This window comes from Hippocampus guttulatus, chromosome 5 (assembly GCF_054856545.1).
Source record: "Hippocampus guttulatus isolate MCC_2025c chromosome 5, RoL_Hgut_1.0, whole genome shotgun sequence".
Classification (NCBI taxonomy): Eukaryota; Metazoa; Chordata; class Actinopteri; order Syngnathiformes; family Syngnathidae; genus Hippocampus; species Hippocampus guttulatus.
The window spans coordinates 13,984,575-14,007,260 of NC_141265.1; the positions used below are offsets into that span (position 1 = coordinate 13,984,575).

At 44.6% G+C, this 22,686-nt stretch overlaps 1 protein-coding gene across 2 annotated transcripts; it reads right to left on the minus strand.

The window, feature by feature from the left end:
* Window positions 1–5,516: 5,516 nt before the first annotated feature.
* On the minus strand, window positions 5,517–22,297 carry prr16 (proline rich 16). 2 transcript variants are annotated; one of them, XM_086112170.1, is made up of 4 exons: window positions 21,471–22,297; window positions 20,803–20,883; window positions 15,730–16,812; window positions 5,517–5,664 (listed from the first exon to the last, which is right to left on the minus strand). In XM_086112170.1, the coding sequence occupies exons 1-3, from the start codon at window positions 21,600–21,602 to the stop codon at window positions 15,946–15,948; spliced, it is 1,080 nt and encodes a 359-aa protein (XP_085968296.1). In that variant the 5' UTR covers window positions 21,603–22,297; the 3' UTR covers window positions 5,517–5,664; window positions 15,730–15,945. The 2 variants fall into 2 exon arrangements, with proteins under 2 accessions (XP_085968296.1, XP_085968295.1); XM_086112169.1 differs by lacking the exon at window positions 20,803–20,883.
* Window positions 22,298–22,686: the final 389 nt, after the last annotated feature.

Genomic DNA, 22,686 nt, shown 5'->3' on the forward strand with positions numbered 1-22,686 from the left:
AAAAACGCTGATGATAGAAGACAAATCTATTTGACAAATATTAATTGCTTTGGGGGCCGCCCGGTAGTCCAGTGGTTAGCACGTCGACTTCACAGTGCAGAGGTACCGGGTTCAATTCCAGCTCCGGCCTCCCTGTGTGGAGTTTGCATGTTCTCCCCGAGCCTGCGTGGGTTTTCTCCGGGTACTCCGGTTTCCTCCCACATTCCAAAAAACATGCATGGCAGGCTGAATGAACTCTCTAAAATTGTCCCTAGGTGTGAATGTGAGCGTGGATGGTTGTTTGTCTCTGTGTGCCCTGCGATTGGCTGGCAACCGATTCAGGGTGTCCCCCGCCTACTGCCCGAAGACAGCTGGGATAGGCTCCAGCACCCCCCGCGACCCTAGTGAGGATTAAGCGGTTCAGAAAATGGATGGATGGATGGATAATTGCTTTGGTTGGTAATAAAGCTTTTTTAATTGAACAATCTTCCCACTTTTTTTTCCATTTCCCCCCAATAGGAATTACAATATTAATGACCGTGAGATATTGACGCATTTTCGGAATTTGGGGACAGGCTCTGTTCCTTATCAGCCGCAAATAGCGGGAACTGATTGCTCTCTTAATTAAAATAAGTTTGAGCGTTTTATAAAGGCAATTCGTGGATTTAGACTGGAAATCTGTTAGCCCGCACCTAATAATGTGACAATTAACTATGTATTAATCACACATTTTATATTTTTAAAACACTTTGACAGCAGTATTTGACATTTAACATAATATTGTGCATCCACTGCCGATAGTAACAGCATCAAGTTAAACTTTGATTTGGTGTTTGTTTTTTTATTGTACAGACAGAAGTTTTTTTCCAGTTTCATTAATTCATTACTTTTTATCGCTCTGCAATAAATTTCAGTTTGAATAATTTAAGCAAAATTAACCTGTGAATAATAACAGTCGAAGAAACAGATGGGACATCACACACACACACTTGTAGTACATTAGAGTATATGGATGTACTCTGTCACCCTCAGGCTACACAGCATTTGCAGCCACCGCGTAGAAGCATTGTCATGTTTTGCCCTGAGAACCTTCAGTCAGTCAGCCCCACTCCAAGCCGCATGCCAAACACCAGTGACGTGCATGAATGAACACTTGGCACTGTGTGCGTTCGTCTAATGCAGCACAGATGCGGGAAGCGGTTTAACAATACTCAAAACAAACATTCTGACAGGAAGACGAGGCCTTGTGAGGAAATCCAGACAAGGCTACCTTCTGATGATTTGACTCTCAACTATGGACATGTGCCATTTGAAAAATGAAGGTCAGCAGGGCGGGGGAGTGGATCATGTCTGAAAAATAGTCAAACCCAAATATTTTCAAAGAAAAAGGATGTAGAAGATCTTTTCAAAGATGTGAAAATAAATAGTAGCCCGTCACTGATCTGCCTGGAGATGGTGCTGTGCAGTGTGCTGTGACCAGAAGGCTACCCCCTAAAAAGAATCTCAATGTAACATTCGGGTTGACGAATTAAAACTGTTGACATTTTCACCCCCTTCATTCCTCCAACCCTGACCTTCATCTTTTACAATGGCACACTGCCGCAATGACGCTGGCTGTGCATTTGTTCCATCTTCCTGAAAGCGCCGATGGCCTTTAGCCCCGACAAGACAGTCTCATCGCACTAATCTCCGATTAACTGCTCCGGATGCCGATGTCGTTTTCATCTCATTCATCAAAGTTGCTGTGATTCAGAGCGACATTCGGGCAGATGCTTTCATAAATGCAGTTTTTGACCTCGAGGGATGCGATGAATCGATGGCGACAAACAAGAGGCAATGAGAACACAGACGCATCAAGTGCCAAGTGTTTTACTTATAATCTCGTTTCCATCCATAGGCAGACACGTACAGCAACAACATAACAGACATTTGAGGAGACATTCCAATTTTCTTTGAAACTTGTTGAACCCGGCCGGTTGTGGGGGGGTGGGAGAGAATAAATGGATCATGGACACAACAGTATTTCGTGACTTTACAGCAGTCTCACCTTATCCTCATCCAAAAGGACTTTTGATAATTTTTTCACATGATCATTATTTCATTTCTTTCGTTGGACAGAGAAACAGATCTTAAGATGAGACAATGCAGTTGAACCTCGAATGATGAACACAAACCGGTGGAACCCCAATTTGATTCAGATTTTTATCGTTCAGTAATTTGCTTTCACAATCTCTGCTCTTATGAGAAGAGAAGACAGTGCTGTCGTCAAGTTTCTGCCCCAGGGTCGCCATGGTAACGAAAGGCAAGACTTCTCATAGTAAAATGGTGCGGGGTGTACAGTCGTTCACTTGCCTGAGGCCGGGCCTAAAACTGGACAAGAAATAGGATGTTAAGTGTCGTATACTTCTTGATCCTTGGGGTATTTTAACAAAAGCCTGTCAGAGACAAACAAAAATATAAAGTGTCATCTTTAAAACCCACGATCTCGTTTTAATAAAGGTCCAAAGAAATGATTTTTGCATCACGTCTCATTTCCTAAAATAAATAAAATCTGAAAAACTTTAAAGGGGATGTCAACCCCTAAATTTATTTACAAGAATATGTTCTATGCAGCCCCACTAGTATAAACACGGCGTCCTGATTAATATTGCCTTTGTGGAATATGAGTTAAGCAGGGGGCGGCCATTTTGCCACTTGGCAGCCATTTTGCCACTTGCTGTCGACTGATGACATCACAGTTGCTCATGGCTCAGGTAATGACCAATCATGGTTCAGTTTTACAAAACAGGTGAGCCGTGATGGCTAAAAACGCATACACAATATTAATCTGAATGCTGTTTGGACTAGTGGAGGCGCATACAACATATACTTGTAAAAAAAAAAGTAATGGGGGTTGACTTCCCCTTTAACATTGAAAACAAGTGACTACACAAATGGGATCTTCCTACTCGGCTCATGTATTTTATTTTCGAACAAATGTTACAAAAGAAGCCATGAAATGCCAAACACACGTCCAGAGTGGTTTTTTTTTTTATTCTTGCTGAACACGAGTGTTACTAAGGCCTCACATTTTATGTCTACAGCGAGGTTGGCGCTTCTTTTAGAAGAATCAACAAAGGGTGAATTGAGGCAACAGGACTCCTCTTGTTTGTTGAAGACATTTCTACCTTAATCCAGACAGCTACTTCAATTCAAAACTTTTTAAGACAACAGATTCTCCTATTTATGCCTCTAATGGGTGTGTCGCCTCGGGGTGGTTTCACAATCAGGTTGTTGTTGTTGCTCGCTTGTTTACCTGCCCCGGTGGCGTAATGGCTCATTAAGTCGCCACTCTTTACAGGGAATGAGGCAATCCTTTGGGGACAGGTTGGCAGGATGTAAGCAGACCATACGTGATGCTTATCTAGTTTGACAGAGATGGCCTCTTTGAAACCAGGCGGCGTTCTTGCATCCAGAAGTGCGAAATTGTTGTCTTTAAAGCAATGTACCCTCTACTGACGCTGGACCTGTAGAAAATGTTGTTCCAGTTGCTTGTGAGTGGCCCCTCAATTTGATTTAGGAACGTTATATGCAATGTTTTTCTCTAGCGTTTCAGTTGTGATTTGTAACAAGAGTGTTCACCACTAGATGGAAGATTTCACATTCAATTTCTATTCGAAAAGGAGACTATTACCAGGAAGGATACTTTGATACACCATGCAGAAACGCTATACTGTGTAAGGTTTACTTTCCCCTTAGCTTGAAGCCTAACTGCACAAGCTATTTCCGATCCGCAGGAGTGTTTTTAGGAGTGATTTCCCCCCGTTTAACGTACACTTCGCTCTTGCATAATTGTTGAGTCTGGGGTGATATCTTCAACAACCAAGAAGAGGCCAGTTTCCACACTTAAGCCTTTGCGGATTCCTATGACTTGGACCAGAATCACTACAAAAGCCAAAGAAAAAGTGATTCAAAAGTTAATCAATGAATGCCTGCACACATCTGTATTGCCAATGTTTTTTTTTTTTGCGCGTGTATCAAGAGGTGTATTTCCTCAAACAACACCAGAATTCGACCACAGGAGGTTTTGAGGGAACATTACAAGTTGGGACGGCATTAGCGCAGTAAATGTAGTTCCTGGGAAATAGGGGGGGCGGGGGGGACCCTTCTTGTGGGATAGTATGCTCAAGGTCCAGGAACCTTGAGATCTTCAGCAATAAACATTTCTGATCAGATACAGATGAACCTAAATATACCAAAACAGAAATGTTCAAACTCCACATTGTACGACCTCGTGGATATTGGACTTTCGAGGTTCGACTGCATTGAAACAATTGAGAAAGTCCGGTCTGTTATCAAGTTGGCGTCAAAAGAAAGCCTCGATACAAACCAATGCATAGGAAAAAACAGCGTGGAAGGTACAAGGTGAGCGTTTGCATTCATTCGCGGCACAACACATTGTCAGCTCGCACCAGTGATATTCCTCGCACTCATTGGCACAATGCCGTTCCGTCTGTAAAGTGTCTCTCGGTGATAGCGCTTAGTTATCGGCACCTCTCAGTTATCAGACACCATATCAAAAATATCCTCTATTGAAACGTTAAAAGTCTCTGTTAGAAAAAGGCCTGAAATATAGAGCGATATGATGTATCAAACATGCTCATGTCGATTTGTATAGAAAGGAACATTTGATGCAAATTAATACTTCCTCGACAATCCGTGTCCAGAATGGTGAGATGGATGATGAACACGTCGTCTGTGACGTACGGTGCATACCCACGGGACATCAGTTTTGCCTGGCTTCAGTCCAGCAGCTAACGGGTACACTTCTCAAAACATTTTTCTAACCATCGTTTAATGGTTACTGTAACTGAGGAATTGAGGTCGATGACATTGTATAGTCCTCACAAAGCCACTGAGGATTTATGTAAAATTGTAGACTAATGCTCCCCCGCCCAAAAAAAATAAAATCCCAAAACGCTTCGATATTCCATCAGATTTAAATACATCAGCGCCTTGAGATATGCGATTCTTCTTGTGGTGTGCCCGCCTTGGCCACCAGGGGGCAGGAAAACACGTATACTGTACACATAGACACATGAAGGACTCATTCAATGCCAAATCACCCGTTGGGTTGAACCAAGCTCTGACTCAGAGCCTGTGTCGTTTCTAAATAAATCACGCGACCGTTGACAAACGAGGCTTTGCTTTGTGCGTATGACATCATTGGTTAATTCGACATATTGTTGCCTCCTAACACTTGAACCCTCGTACCGCTTTGTGGGTGATGATTTGGCAAAGTGCTAAAATTCCCGAATTTGGAGGAACCTCTTGAGGGAACTCACACTTAATAGCTCGTGTTAATTTTAAAATGTTCACGATGTGTCATGTTCAGTAAACTCTTCTGAAATGTGGACAAAGTTTGTTTCTCATGTTATGGTTGTGTGTCGTGACTTTGTGAGGACAACAAAAAGCATCTCCTCCACTCTGACTTCAGTCTTCTATTTGCACAACAACCCACCTCCCCAACCTCATTTCACTGTTGCTGCATCAGGTTTGCTATTTTTTTCCCCCCAAGCAGGTGCTCAGAATCCAAAGGCTGGATTTATCTCCTGTTGGCAGAAAGCCATCAAAAATAAGATAGAAGCTTGGCTTCCACTCTCCAGCATCGCTTCGCAGGTGGAGCCGTGGGGTCTCAAGAGGGACCTGCAAGGGAATGAAAGAGAGCAAAGGCATTTAGAGGGAACGCAGACAAGAGCCACTTGACTGAGTGGTCGCCGCGACAACTATTTGCACTGAGGGAAATGAAAGTATCGTGAGGCACGCACACACACGCACACACGCGCACACACACACACACACACACACACACACACACACACACACACACACACACACACACACACACACACACACACACACACACACACACACACACACATTAAACACCTAAAATGTGAGCAGCGAGCCATCTGGAGTATTTTGAAAACAAAAAACGTTTTTGTGCCAAGACATTGTATGGCCCATGGCCCTCTTTAAAGATCCTGTTTGGTCATCTTGTTGTGTCACTTCAATGAGCACAATATAATGTCTGGAACACTGCAGAGGTAACGTCCGCTCCAAACCTTTAACAATCCCCGAAGGGGCATAAAAATCTGTTTCAAGACATCACATACTCATTTATGAACATCTCAAGAGGGTGACACACACACCCACGCACACACATTGATCTACTGTATTTCCTTCTACTAAAGCTGAGGCAACAAATAGCCGCCATGGACAACTAGCACCATGTGTCTTGGTCCTGTGTATGGCATCTGTCAAGCTGGTGTTCCCACCAAAGTAGATGTGGCTGTCATGTTGACTATGACTCATGTATGTATCACAATGGACATTTTGACCACAACACGCACGGCCTGCAGAGCACACACGGCACCCGTAACGCTGCCGTGAGGCTCTAATTGTCTTCACTTTGAAAGGTTGACTTCAAACCAGTCAAGAGGCTTTAAGCTGTTTCGGTTTACTCTCACGCTAGATATAAAACAGAGAGAGGAAGACATGTTGTGCATTTCAAACAGTCACATCGCTTTGCGTTGTAGTGCACTAGCTTAAATCTAACACAATCTGAAATTCCATCGATGGGTTGAGAGAGTTTCGAAGCTGCGCTGTTACAACACTTTAACCAACGGCTGTTTGAACGCACATGTAGACAGACAATATAACACTACAAACAGGACTATATTCTTTATCCTCTGTGAAAAACCATTAACTCATTCCATCCCAGCCATTTTCACTGGAGCAAACCCCTCAATCCCAGCGTTTTACTGGATTTTGACTGATCTTGCAAGGCCCACAGAATATTTGGTTCTAATCTATATAAACCTGGAGCCTACCAAAATAAAGTTTGGACTCTCTTCTTTCTGTTTCTATCTTTCTCCATTCTTCAGCAATCGGCATTACAAAATGGCTACGTTTCATGGAAATGGTGATTCCTGGGCAAAAAAACAGAGAAAAAGAGCTTTTTGTAAAAGCATGAATTTCAATCACGTGAGGCACCACTGCCACCTACTGGTCGCTTTTTTACATGATTTACAATGCAAACGGCTTATTGTCATTCACAGATTGCATCAGACCCTCTTCCTCTCTATGACGCAAAAACAAGACCTAGACGTACAAGTACATCCTTGGTAGGTGGGGCCTAATTTTAAAGACGTACAAGTACGTCTTGTGGAATGAAAGAGTTAATATTACTGCGGTGCCACAGTAGCTGAGTGAAACGCTTTCGTTAAATTACAAATCATTTCTTTTATTTTGCCGGGGAGGTTGGAAATGGATTAATTGTGCGTTCATTAATTTCAAAGAAGAACGAGCATGACATGGAAGAAATTCATCTTATATCTCAAGGCATCGTGGTATGTTTTTACCATTGCGCAACATATTCAATAAATAAATATTTTCAAGTGGCATGATTATATTGAGTCGTTGCGGTTACGACCGCACACACAGGCAAGCGCGCGCACTTGTTTTCAAGCATCATTGATGACTCAAGTGAGCCAAATTTCCACTTTGAAAGTCAATGAACTTTCCGCGTGGTTTATGCCAACAACTTTTAGGCACGCAGGAGGTCAATTATTTTGCTTTGACGATTCCCTTCCAATGCCGTTTTTTTTTAATCGCGCCACTAAAACGTGATAAAAACAAACGCGTCGACGAGCTCTTGGCAGAGCGCCGTCCCTGACGCGGCGGCTAATTAATATTCACTGGCCAAGCGCTTGTGCGTAGCTCACTCTTGACACCTTTATTACGCTTTATTGCGCACTTTTATGGAGCGATATGCACTTGCCAGCTTGCAAAATGGGAGGAAAATAGAGAAAGAGGCACCGCGAGTGTAAGCCGGCGTTTGATGTTTTTAAGACACGGCCAACAAATCAAACGTTAAGCTCCGAAGTCATTATTCATTTCATAAAGATGTCAAAGCAAAGACCTATTGATTTTGAAGGGTGTCCAAGCCAAGAGGTTACATAAGCTCGCTAAATGTTCCGCGGAAGGCGCTCCGATTCTCATCAGTCTTCCAACCACAATCAGAAAACGCTCGAACCAACAATATGAAACGTCAATAAACCTGTTTGATATTTATGAACCTTTTTCCTATAAGTACACACTTTTCTGGATTATATCTGATGTCGGCGCGAGAACCTTCTCAATTAGGGTAGAAAACCCGAGAAAATTGGTCAAAGGTTGAACCGGCCCGTGTTTTTTTTTTTTACCGGACACCCATCAATGTAATTTTCAAGCCATTTTCCTCTCCGGCGGTCGCTTCGCTACGAGGACACAGCGTTGGCTGCACAGTGTTCTAGTTAATTACGGAAGCAGGAGGTGTAATCATTTGCCCAATTAGCTTTTACACTTCATCGCTTCGCTCCATCGCAAAGTGAAAACACACGCTGCACCGCTGTGTCATTTATCAGCGGAAGCATAATTGAGCGAGAGGCTCCATTCGTAATTTCAAGTCATCGACTGGAGGACGTGCAAGACAAGCGCGACGCTCTCGCTTGATGAAAGACGCCGTTTGAATGGCTGCCAGAGATGCACCGGGTACTGTTTGGGTGGAGCGTATGTGCTCGGCGACGTACCGAGGAGATTGTTGGCGAGTGGGAGTCTTGCATTGTCAAGAGGGGCTGGGATGCGAAAGAAAGAGAGAGGTGGGCTCCGGATGAACAGTGGTGAGCAGCTGCAGGGAGTAGGTCAACACGGTTGACTCAGTCCTGACTCACGGCGGAGGCGGTGAAGATCCACCTCCTCCCTCCATGCCCCTTACAACTCTTTCCCAAAGCCAGGAGCCATATACGCAACTATACATAGCCGCTACGACAGATGAAAACGCCCAGTGTGAAGATCACTGAGGATGCCAAATGAGGTCAAATGAACAGCACAAGTCAGTTAGCTTCATGTAAATTTATCTGACTAACCAAACATTTGCCCCGACGAGGGCAATGTGTCTATTATGTCTACTGTCGATTTTGTGGCTCTTATACCAAGGTGACAAGTACAAGTATATGGTCCTGACCATAATTACTACACATCAACGTGCTTATCGGTTTTGATCAGTATAAGGCACGGGCATTGTTGTACTCAAGTGGCTACGTTTTGAAGGGTTTGGGAGAAGTCCATCCATCCATTTTCGGATCCGTTTTTATCCTCACAAGGGTCGCGGGGCGTGCTGGAGCCTATCCCAGCTGTCTTTGGGCAGGCAGTAGGTGGGGGACACCCTGAACCGGTTGCCAGCCAATGGCAAGGCACACACAGACAAACAACCATCCGCACTCACACTCACACCTCGGGACAATTTGGAGTGTTCAATCAGCCTGCCATGGATATTTTTGGAATGTGGGAGGAAACCGGAGTACCCAGAGAAAACCCACGCAGGCATGGGGAGAACATGCAAACAGAGCTGGAATCGAACCCGGTACCTCTGCACTGTGAGGTTGACGCGCTAACCACTGCCCCACCGGACCGCCCTTTTGTGAAATCAAATGAAGGATATATTTGTTTCCTGTTGAGGTGTCCTCATTTTAGTTTGAACACTTCCAAAAACTTCCACTATTAAAATGAATATTTGGCTTATCCCTCGTCAACTGATCTTAGCTCATAAATGGAGAGCCATGAACCTTCTGCAATATGATAAAATGCTTGTGAATCAAGTGAAGTTGCATCAAGGCCTTTTTAAAATTGCCTTATTTTTCGATACAAGAAATGCGAAGTTTAAACTGAAATATATATTGATGTTTGCAATTGCCACATGGCAAATGTTTGACCCTGGGGAAAAAAAAATCAATAAATAAACGCTCCTCAAAATTACAACATTGCTCTTCAAACGAAGTCATCGATTGTTCCTCAAAGAGAAAAAAAAAAAACGTATTTCGAGCCTTGCACACACTTGCCCATTTTGTCCCCAGCATATGTGGGGGTCTGCCCTGTTTTCAACATTGCTTAAAATGTTCAAAACCGTTGTGTGTATCCTGCTTGATAAGACAAACATTCGCCGAGACGTGAGAATGTTAAATGGGATTTCCTGCGTTCATTTTACACTGCCGCAAACCTGCTGATCTGGATCAGACTCGGATGAAAGGCTTTAATTAAACTTTCATTTAACTGAATAGTTGAACGTTACGCCCAGCGATCCCGCTTGCTCGCAGCAAATTCTGGTCAAAGCAGATAAGATTTGACAGTTACATGAAGATAAATCCACTTAGGTTGACTCTCCTGCGATCTTGTGCTTGTGTACAAACAGAATGAGCGACTCATTACAAAACAATTACTGGAAGCACATTTTGGCTGTACCTAGCATTCACAAGCGACAAAGGACGTAGATCAACGGAACTCCTTTTCCGGGTCATGTTTTATCATGACCGCTTGTTGCTAAGGAGAGTTGACTTGGGTCACCATCATCGTCACCATACATCATTAATTGCCATGTGGATTGGGGAAGACTCACATCAGCAGCATTATGAAAACAGAACTAAATTTTCTTAGCAAGAACATGTTGTATGTGTACCCACTAGTACTCTGATGAATACTGCATCGGTGGAATAAGAATTGAACAGCTAAAAATGTATCAATATTCATCCATTTTAAGAGACCACCATTTTGGCAAATACAGTCAAACCTCGTTTTTCGAACGTCTCTGTTGTTGACCAAATCGGATTTCGACCAGAAAATTTGAGATTTTTACGCCTCGGATTACGACCGAAAACCGTTTTTCGACCAAATTGAGCAAACTCGAATACGCCACTCGACTCCTCTCGGCTTCCTTACACAAGGAAGTGGAACGTTCATTGTGAGCAGACGTGTTTGTTGTGATTTACGCAAATCTGACTGTTCTTTTTGTTATTTCTGCATAGTGTATTAGCCCCTAATCATGGACTTGTAAAATAGTTTCGGATTTCGAACAAATCGCTTTTCGAACAGCCTTCTGGAACGGATCATGGTGTATGGGAATCTCCCGTTGCGATAAATCCGCATCTTAAGTCGGACTCCTGATACTGTCTTATTAAATGTAGCCTTATTTTTCTTGGAAGTCGTAGGGTCCTGTTCTTTTTCCTGGCCGGGCCTTTTCCTTTTAGCGGTAACCTATCACGTGACCGAGAAGCACTGCCTTCACCCGCGTCAAGAGTGACATACTGTCGACAGATGTAAGAGAGAATCCGGTTCATTTTTCAAAATAAAACATCTTTCAGACTACGAAATTAATAAAACGGAAGTAATGTAAGTTATTTCTTTTTTCTGTGCGGCCCGGCACCAAATGACTGGTCCCCGGCCGGGGCGTTTGGGGTCCACTGCTGTACACCACATTGCGATTGTGTGCACCATGATCAGTCTCTCGTCATAAGAGGGCACTGTCTTTTAATTCCAGTCTAAGTGATGCAATGTTGCAATGAACAGTTTCAATTCCCTCTCTCTACTGACTAGTATATTAGCTAGTAAGGCAGCCAAAGTGCTTATGTGCTGTGCCTATCAATGACGCTGGCTGCACGCCACTGTGAAGAACGCGCCGCTCCATTCATCTCAAGTGCGTGTGTTGTGTCAGTGGCAACACACGCCGCGCCAGACTCATTAGCCTGAAAGAGTACAAGGTAAACAAGTGGAATAGTTTGCCTTGATGAGAGCCATCACTCTATCTCTGTTAAACATCACTTCATCTCGCACACTCGTCAACACACGTGCCGCCTTGTCTTGCCCTTGGCTCAATTCACACGGATGCATTATCCAGCTTTTGGATTGAAAGGTCGGCAAAGTCACGCCTTGGGTTTGGATTCATCTGTAAGGATATCTAAAGTTATTCATGGTTTAATGATTATTTGAGCCAGCAGCACATTATTTCACTTTACATTATTTTTTGTATAGTGTAATGTTTTTGGGAAACAAAAACAACTTGGAAGGGACCGTATTCGCGACAGTATTTACATGTCACACTGCAAATGTGTGACAAAAGGCCACTTCCGAGCAGACCTCGGCACACAGGAGGAGGCCGTACTGTACTGCCAGATCTGAGCAGATGGCGTCATTGGACATTTTCCATCCTCGGAGGAAAAAACATAAGCCTGATGTGTCTTTGAAGTGTTGCACCTGTCCAATTTGGCAGTCACCGCTGTCGCCTTGACCTTGAGCCATCTCTTTGCGGAGGTACTGAGAGCCGCAGCAGCACATGTGGCAAGACCTGTCTGCTACCGAATGTCTGCAGATGGAAGACTGTGCTAGCGTTGTTTGAACCATATGTGGGGTCTCTTCACTCATAGAAAATCTTTGGATAAAAAGTGGAACATTCACCTTTTCGGAGGGTCTGTTTCCTTACCTCTTTCCAGTAGAGCCAAACTTGCATTAACTACAAATATCAGGTTGCAGACTAGACAGCCCACACATGTCTTTTCTAAAGCTTTTTGGAATGATTTTTCCCCCCATTCTTTTGGGCAACAGATACACGGTGGGGAAAATCAAAGGCCATCCCTTGAATTAAAACATAAGGGAGCCCATTAGCCACCTGTTACATCATCAATCTCTCCATCCATTTTCTATTGCACTCACTCGTCCTCATTAAGGTCATGAGTGATCTTGATCGTATCCCAGCTGACTTCGGGCAAGAGTCCGGGCAGTTATACACTGGAATCCTTGCCAGCCAATCGCATGGCACTAAGACAAACAAACACTGGCACTCACAACGATGGAAAATTTCGACTCAAACTCATATTATCCCTTCCTTCCACAAGATTGCCTGAAACCTGAGCGATGACCACGTTTTCCGCACTATAAGGCACTTCGAAGTATAAGGCGCACCTTCAATGAATGGCCTATTTAAAAATGGTTTTCATATATAGGGCGCACCGTATTATAAAGTGCATAAGAATAGAAGCCACAATAGTGGCTGCGGTTCCATTATGCATCCACTAGATGGAGTTACGCTAAAGGGAATACAAAACAATACAATACAGCTTTACTTATACAGCCAAACCTCAGTTTTCGAACGTCTCTGTTCTCGACCAAATCGGTTTTCAACCAAAAATTTCAAGTTTTTTATGCCTCGGATGACGACCGAATTTCGGTTCTCGAACAAACTCAGCGCACTTGAATGTGTCACTTGACTCCTCTCGCCTTCCTTACACGAGGAAGTGATGCTTCCTCAAGTAGACGAGGAAGTGATGCTTCCTCGATTAGCATTCCATGAACAGACGTGTTCAATAAAGACTTTTTAAAAAAAAAGAGCATGGTTTCGGTTTTCGAACAAACCAGTTTTCAAACAGCCTTCTGGAATGGGTTATGGTCGAAAACCGAAGTATGACTGTATAGAGCTTTCACAACCGCTGCAGCTGTAGCAAAGCGCTTTACAGAACATTTGAAATACTACGTCCAAGAAATTGGAATATTGATCTGTATGTACGCCGCATTGGATTATAAGGCGCACTGTCGGCTTTTGAGAAAATTGAATGCTTTTAGGTGCGCCTTATAGTGCATAAAATACGGTCGTCCACATACTGACATAGTTAACTGCTGAACACATTTGATATAAATTACTGCCCAAAACAGCACCACTGAAATCCTCTTGATAATCTTACGCTGTGTGACATTCCACTGACTAGACTCTGACATGTGACCACTCCACAATGTTGTGCGCGTGTCCCTGTTAACGTTCCAGATGACATATTTGTCCTGCTCATAACTGATTCGGTTCTTTTCTTTTCACAGTTAGACTGGCAATACTGACAAATATTACGACAATAGACACCTCATCCCATCAGTAACTAAGTAAATAAAGGCCCCAAGCCACTAATTGCAAAAATGTGAATTTTCCATTTACCGGTGTGCTTGAGCATTTGTGACAGATTTGTTGAAATTTCTCTCTGATGCAATAGAATCTAAAGACTTTTAATATACACCTCTATTAATAGACACAGATGTGGAGCTCAACCCAACTAACATTGAGTAGGTCAAATTCCTGGATGTGTACATAACAATGTACTCGAGCCACACGGCATCTCACACGGCATCTTCCTATTAAATTCAATTTAAAGCAGCCCAGTGGTTTTTGCGTAATCCTGCTGGCAGATGGACAAACAAGACAGCAGATGTGGGTGAACATTCACATGAAAATTGTTTATGTAACGCATCGCCGCGCCTAAAAGCCACGACGTTTGCCCCACATTTTGTGGGCTCCGTCATGGTTTACTTCAATGTATTCCTTGCCTCGCCTTTCGTTTCAGAGGAAAAATGTGCAAGCGGTTGCAGCTGAGTCGGGGGGCTGATGTCAGCGCAAAGGTCGTGTGAGGCGCTTTGCGTTATCTGCTGTAGACTAATGCAGCTAATTAAGGGCATCACCGCAAGGAAGGTGCGACTATTCTCAGCCCACTCAAGGGGATGCTGTCTCCCCAACTCGGCCCGCCGGACATGCGTTGTTTTTTTTTACACAGCCATACACACTCGATTTAGAAAAGTCACATGCACACAAAGCGCTCACATACAAGCACAGCAGCACTATTAAACATGAAAGCTAGTGCCAAATTATGATGTGATGTCGGCTTTATGAGCAAACAAATGTTTTCGGCACCGTTTGCTTCATAGATGATGAGAACTGATGACCTTACTGCCTCTGTTACGGACTTTTGCCAGGCACAATTCAAAAGCGATTACCCTCAAACTGTACGGAATTGGTATTTGTTTCTGTCAAAGGCAGAAAATGGTGGATTTTTGCATATCCAATTTCCAAAGCAAGATTAGGGAATTAGGATGGGTGCATATTTCTTCTCAGAGCCAGATAAGGAGCTCAATTTTCCACCAATCATCTTCAAACCATATTTGCAGAGTCATACATTGCAGAGGTTGGTCCAAGGTAAAATCAGTGGGTACGCGTTACTTGTCGGAGCTCCGTAGGGACTCGATTTTCTACCAGTTGTCTATAAAACCACGTATTCGGTTTGTACAGTTAAGGACACAATGTTACAGAGGCAGCTGAGCTATTGATGATTCCGTTTGGCAAAGTTCTAACTAGGGTGAAAAAAATAGATACATTTCAAATTTGTTCTGATTATTTGTCAGTGCAAAAATGATCTTGTCTGATTTCGCATAATATCCAAATCAGCAGTGTAGAGCTCGTTTCTCCCCGTCAAAACACCCCAATGTGTTTGAATAACATTTGACGAAAGACTGCAAAAGTTACTGAACGACCATTCCACAGCTCTTCAAACTATTGATTCAATCCCATCCGGTCACTTCCGCAGCTATTTTTATGTCAGAGATCTGAAGTGCAAGGAAAGGAGATTTTTTTTCTTCTTATTTGCGCCATGAAACCATGAATTAATCAGTGGTTCTCCAACCTAAGTTCCCTCGACTCGTTAGTAACAGGAGCCTCCATACAGACACAGATACCCTTGAGTTTGATCACAGTCGTGCGCACTCGCTCCTGAAATATTCACATCTCTATATTTCCCTCAACACTCGACTTAACATCCACCCCGTCTGTTTTATATATCACCTGGCTTCATTAGTATCGCGGGTTAGCTCCAGTCAAGCACAGGCAATACGCGCAGTGCGCAGAAGTCCCGAGGCCAGATTCAAAACGTGCTAATCACAAGAATCACAACAAATAAAGTCACACATGATATAAGCAAATAAACATATACGCAACCAAAGATGCATCAGTGCACATATGCAATTGCCCCTTTTGTTCCTTCCTTGTGACACACACACACACACACAGACACACAGACACAGACACACACTCACCTCTTGGTCTAAATCTGTGTGCATACATCCCGGAATCCACGGCGATGCCGCTTGCTCCATTCCGTTTATATTTCACCTCCTTTGTCGACCATTTTCCAGGCCTCGCTGTTTGAATAATCCCCAAAAATTGGACCGGAGTAGAAGGCGCTCACTGAGTGGAAAACACGACGAATGATTGAGGATTGTGTATGTCAGACGGGTCACGGGGGCTTTTCGTCAAACCGTGGTTGTGGTCGATTTGCGCAGGATTGTTTTCTGGGGTTTCAGGGAACCCGGGTGGGGAGGTACACAAGGCGGAGGGGGAGGAGTGCCGGCCTTGGGTGGGAAACAGTGGCTGACCGAGAGGCCGCCATTCTCCAGCATGAGTTTGTGAGGAAGAGGAGGGGAGGAAGAGGAGCAGTAGTGCACAGGGCTGAGTCGCATTTCGTTCAGATCGGACTGCAAGTGCAGCTCTGCGTCATCCACGTCATATTGCAGGTCACAGTCCGGGCAGTAGCCGTGATATTGGACCTTCTCGCTGAAGCGGACACGCTCCCTCTCGCGGGGCTCTCTGCCGGGGGCTTTGGGGCATTTGTTCTTTTCGTGGCGGAGAAGTGGCATGGGTCTGGGCAGTGTGGGAACCAGGCCCGACTCCGCAACGCCGCTTTCATTTGTAATGAAACACGACGTCGGGGAGAATAAATCCCGGTTCGGCTTCAACGAAAAAAACCCACCGTTCTTCAATAAGGATCCGTTCGCTTTGGATAAATTCCCTGATAGCACTAACGTCGGATGAGGCAGACTCTTCCCGTTGTGATCCTCGGCTCTCACCGAGGTAACTCTGGGTGGCGGCAAGGGCGGGTGCGCCTTCTTGTGTACGGTCAGGACCGCGGGAGGGAGGGCGAGGAGCGGGGCGACGGGGGCCGGCGGGATGAAGAGGCAGTCGTCGGCGAAGAGCTTCATCTTCTCCAGGCTGGACGCCGTGGTGGTGGTGGTGGCGGTGGAACTGGAGCTGGAGTTGAACGTGTCTGTCTTGGAGCTATCCGTCAGGCCGTCCTCCTCCAGCTGCAGGTCGCACGTCAAGGTATCGATATCGTGGACGACCTGGCCAACAGAGGACGTGGCGCATCATGAACGACAACAACATTCGGGGCCAAGAGAACTGCAGAATGAATGAGCACGATCGCGTATCTCCTCATTCTAATCCATGCGTTGAAAAGCTCAAAGCCGAACAATTTCAACGGCTACACTTTGATTGAGGGAGGCTGATTTGGGAGATGAAAAATCGATTGCGATATCACACTGACAACCGTACCGTGTGGAGAAAAAGAAATAGCTCAGCAATTTATGGGGTCGGCAACAAGCCTGCCAGAACTGCACCTGAGTGATGGACTGCAAAAATGCCATTCAGCATCACAAGTGAAAGAAGCGGCAAAAACAACAACAACAACAACATCCGGCATGGAAATGTTATTTGTAGCTCAAAGCTGGTGATCGTAAAGGTGAAAGGACCAAGACTTGAAGACTTGACCAGAACCTGATCCGAAAATAAATGGACAATCTGGATCCGATCCAGGTTCAAGCTGGTTTGATATTTCAACTACAATCAAATTCAGTCGAAACTGGACTCCCGGGCACCCAAATACATCCGATCGGATTTTTTCATGCCAAGTTGAAATTGCTTCAGAATGTGAAATTTGAAATAGATCCAGATAGAACGTGGCTCAACATTACAGCCTTGATTCTGGCAGACGTGAAAATTGGAATCAAATCTGCAACCCATTTTCGATGGAGCTAGACTTCATTGGGATTGCAGGTCAGCTAGAGCCTATCACAAGTCTCAAAAGGTGGTGTGTGTACATGTTGGACGGACAAACGCCCATTTACACTCACATTCACACTTACGGACAATTTTGAGTCTTCAGTGAACCCAGTTGTAAGAACAAGCCATGAAAACACATACACAAGCGCGGGGCGAACACTCAAACTCCACACAGGAAGGCCCGAGCTGAGCCTCAAACATGGAACCTTTCAACAGTGAAGCAGATGTGCTAACTACTAACCCCACTGTGGTGCCCTCCAGTGAAATAAAATAACATTAAACAAAATCATCAAGATTAACAGCATCATCTTTTGAGAACAAAATGGAGCCCAGAATTTGCAAAAGTGCAAACTTTCCTCCAGCCAATATTGTGTATCCAATTCCAGATCATGTTCAAAATTCGAAATGTTTTTTGTTGGACCATACCGAAATCACAGTCTAAATTCGATCCAAATCCACAGAATTCTTTTCCCTTCTTGACGAAATAAACACGGCAAAACGCGTCGTAGCTGCAGTGCGGTACGTTTCAGAGAAAGCGGTGTTGCCATGACCGTCAGACAAACAGCCTCCAAAACAGTAGAGGACGTTTAAATAATATCAGATTGCAGCGCTGCAAGCCACCGAAAATGACAGCAAGATGATCCGTCTTGGTAATGTGCATAGTGTGCCAGGGTGGAAGAGGAGACAAAGAAAATGCATTGTGGGAGAATCCAATAAACACCGTGAGAGGAAATTAGGCCAAAAAGGGAGCGATTTAGAAAGAGTGAATTATCCAGACAAAGTCGCTGCAGACTGTGCGGTAAACAAAGAGGAAGTATCTCGGCAGACTATACTGTGATGTCGGAGAAAAGAAGAAAATATTCAAGTGTCAGATATGCTACGATCACGTAAAAAAAATTGGCAAGGAATTAAAATTCAACCAGACTTCAATTTTTGGCAATCACAAAAGGGCAAACAAAAGCAGAACAACAAGTGTGCAGGAACACAAAGCAGTCGAATGGTTATTATCTGAGGCCGTTAAGTGCGTCACCATCAATGGGGATGTACACAAAGGAAACAGTTTGGTTAAAATGAGTTAAAATGACATTAAAAAAACAGTCTTGGGACAAACTATGTTTGGATATTTTTGCTTTGGTGTAGCCGTTCATGTTGCTTTAACCCTTTCATGCGCCCTGCAACCTGATAACATGATAAGCTGTCCACTGTGGTAACCGCTGTCCCTGAAAGGCGTTGAAGTCCATTACGGTCTCCTATGTTGAATTGACTATTGTCGTAAGATTGGGTATACGAATGTAGAAATGTCACACGACTTCACCCTTCTGGAAGGGACGATATTTGGGGTCAATTACACAAGATTCTCATGGAACGGCTAACGATTCCACTTTTGGCACAATATATACATAGAGGATCTTCATCCCAAAGGAGGAGAACCCAAAGCCAAGACTAGAACCTAGATCCACAGTACTGTGCTGGAAAAGATTTTCATCTTCCTGATCTGGCCTCTTCTGAACCTGCACGCTGACTATAGCGCCACGCTAGCGCCATCGCGATGCATCAGCAATCCTGACTCGGCCCACTTCTGACCCATTCATTCACGGAACTGCGTGACAACAATGCCGTCAAGAACGAGAACAAGAGCAAAACGGTCAGCGGTTGATTGAAAACCTTTTTCACCACCACTGATCTTCACCATCTCTTGTAAAAAGATCAGAACTTTCAGAAGATGCTTTGCAGACATGAAGACACGGCTTTCGTGCATCTTGCACTGGGGAGAGGATTCCACGAGGCGCAGTGTGCCTTGAAGCTCAGATGGAGAGCCGCTCATCTGGCCGTCGGTCCTTTGGGAACTTTCTCCCATCTCCGTGCAAGATCTTCTTATTCTTGGTCACCTTTTCACAGCGGCACTTTCCTACTGATTGAGATCATGCTATTCCCCTATTTTGCTTTTATTGTCCACAGATTCAGGAAGGCAAATGCAGCAAAGCCGAGACTGTCTTGAATAAAGGGGAGGTTTATTTTCGGTCAACCATATCAGAGTACAACTAACCAGTCAACGTGGTTGCCGTATGAAACATAAAAGCCAGGCAGGCAGTCTTTTCTCTCCTCAAGAGTTTGAACACATGATGCCGGCATAGCCCCTCTATTTGTATTGCAGTTCCCCTGTCTTTGCTTTTTCTCTTCTTCCCGAGTTCGGTCAGGCATAGCAGAGAGCAGCATATCATGCACAATCTTATTTCTCTGCCAGCACAGCAACTTTATTCGTCAGCAGATTTTTGTCCATTTCGGGTAAAACTCAATCTTGATTTTGAAAATAGGACGACCTCAGCACGGAATGCATCTTTTGAGGCACACCTCGCACAGCGTTACAACGGAACGACAATACGGTGCATTTGATGTCATCCGGTGATGACTGAAGGATGAAAAGGAGCACATTGCTCTTTGGGAACATCAAGTTCAGGACCGTTTTTTTTTTTTTGGTTGCCTTTGCAATATATCTGTTTATAAGGTCTTCAAGGCAGTCCATTCAACCTTGTGGTGTAACTTTTGAAATGATCATAAAGCCCGGCAGGGCAGCATGTCAGATCCAGTGGTTAGTACGTCTAACTTTACAGTTCTGTGGTTTGGGGTTTGAATCTCTGCTTCAGCTTTGCGGTGTGGCGTTGTATATGAATTTTCTGCTGGTACTTTGGCTTCCTCCAGCATTCCAAAACCACGCATATTAGAATCACGGAAGAGTCGAAACTGTATAAATGGTTTTCGATATGCCCCCTGCGAGTGTCAACCATGACCGTAATATAGGGATAACAACGATTGAAAATGGATAGAGGGAATGATGGATCAATGAATGGCTGGAGGGCGTCTAAATATCCATCATAAAAATGACAGCAACAGCAACTGGCTGCTATTCATTTTGAAACAGCCACATAGTCTGGCCCACACTGTTCCCTTCTTCTCAAGACTTGTGATAGAAATTCTGTCTCGTGATTAGACCGACAAGAGGAGAAACAGAGCGCGCGCCAAAAAGGCGGATAATATAAGGGCCAGGCCAGATAAAGTAATGGAGCTTAACTCTCCCCTCACTCCTAAAAGGGATAATTTGTTGGGACACGTGCAAGACGCGAGCGTAGTATCCCAGCGTGCAGCCGCTGCTGTAGGCCAGCCACCATGCGGGCCTGTGCCAAGCATCTGTGCAGGGTGCCTCCTCAGAGCGAGGCTCGCATCCAGCACCCTGTCTAACAGATATGTGCATTTCAAATGAATTATCAGCCAACCCTGGCACTGATAGCACCAGCCCCTTGAGGCGTCTTTTCAGCCTGCATGGTGTCCCAACAAATGATCCTCTGTACAATTTCCTGCAAGCAACAAAGGGGGGGAAATGAGGAGCCAAAAGTAGGGAGAAAAGAAAGAGCATCTCACACACACACACACAACACAACAAAAGATTGATTACAGCACCTTCAAGCATTTGTTTATCTCCAATGCCTGGTGGGAGACATGGAGAAAACAACAAAATGTTGTGGGACATAAAAGCAGCAGACGTTGCGCATGAATGTCTGCGAGGCTTCTTCTAAGAGTTCTAGTCTTTTGACAAGAGGCCTACAATAAGAGACGATGAATAGCAGAGTGTAGGAAGCATGAGGCATGAGCGGGACCAGGGTTGAGCTTGCAGTCGGCAGGTGGTCCAAGACTGTGCTGGGGTGATGATGAAACGTGATGTAAAAATCATTCGAAATGAAGGCAGGCTCACATTCCTCAAAGCCTGAATGTTGGTGAAAGGGGGGGGGGGCTCACACCTCCTCCTGTGCCACATGTTTTTCAGAGCAGGGGCAGGAGCAAGGAGCTGTACGTGTGTATCAGCAGGGGTTGACAGTACAAGCATCCATTAAAAAGACGCACATGATGAAGTATACACTGTGTCTATGTGTGTGTGTCTGTTTACCTCTTTGAGCTCCTTGGCCACATCCTTGAGGTCACCCAGTATGGTCTCCAAATTGTCCACGATGGTCTTGATCTCCCTCTTCACTTGCACTTTGGACACTGCTCCTTCAGCGCCGTCGGCTGTCCCGGACATACTTGACACTTTACGGCCGGCCTATTTCCACCAGCATACCTACCAGTGAAATCGTCTTCACACCGCGCCGAGGACACTTTTTGGCCATGTCCACCCTCCCGTGTTGTTTTCTCTCACTCTACATCGCAGGCAGCCCGGGCAGGACGGCAGGGGCTGCCAGGCGGCGAGCTAACGCCGTCCTCCCCTGCGCATGCGCACTGGCGTGTGACCGCAAACGCTTAGGTGTAAATATTGTGTCATAATGTCTACGAGAATGTCGACTTTGATTTTTTTGTGTTGTTCCGTTTTGCTTACATGACTAGTCAAAGCAAACCAGACATCCACGCAGAGCATTTCAAAAGAAACCGCGTCAAATTTAACGTATTGTTAATAAGACGATAGTGTTCGTAAAAAAATTATTAACAAAAGCACTCTGAAAAAGGAGATGATGAAGAAAAGCAGACACAGCGCAGGAAGTTGGCCGCATAAATGAAGCAATCTCGTTTGTTCTAATTCTCCACAACTGTCGACTATTTTCCTTATCATAAAACTCCCCTCTTTCACATTTGTCGTTGGTAAAAATGTCCCCGGAAAGAAAGCCGGCGCCTGTTAAGGGCACTCCAGCCACGGTTCGGCGAGCCAGCCCGCTCCGTGTCATCGTGTCTCCATCACGGCTTCCTTGGAGAGTGTGGACTGTCAAGCATCGGGGAGAGGAAGACGCTTTCTCGCCCCCCCCCCCTCCCTCGCTCCCTTCTTTCTACCTCCTGCCCCTCGCTTACTCGCTTATTGTTGTTGCCACTGTTTCATTTTGGCGTTGAAGCATGTTTGACAATTTTGACGATCCATCTACATTGGGTATAAACAAGATTGTTAAAAATGACACCTAGATGGATAGTTTCAAAACTTTTCCCATTTATCCAACCTATTACACTCACCAGGAAAAAATAAAAAGGAAGGCTTTATTAATTTTACATGTGTGGCTTGATGAGTAATTATTTAGCTTACCTTGGAAAAACGCCTAAGAGCTGAAAAATACTCTATACATTTCACTTTTCAACACACGGGTAGGCCTTTGTCCATGTTGTGTGCAACAAAACGTAATGTG

Coding starts and splice junctions, on each gene's coding strand:
- prr16 (XM_086112170.1), bottom strand. CDS start 21,602: ATGTCCGGGACAGCCGACGGCGCTGAAGGAGCAGTGTCCAAAGTGCAA. Junction 20,884..21,470: donor TGGCCAAGGAGCTCAAAGAG/GTAAACAGACAC, acceptor TGTTGCTTGCAG/GAAATTGTACAGAGGATCAT. Junction 16,813..20,802: donor CTGGTGCTATCAGTGCCAGG/GTTGGCTGATAA, acceptor TCTGTTGGCCAG/GTCGTCCACGATATCGATAC.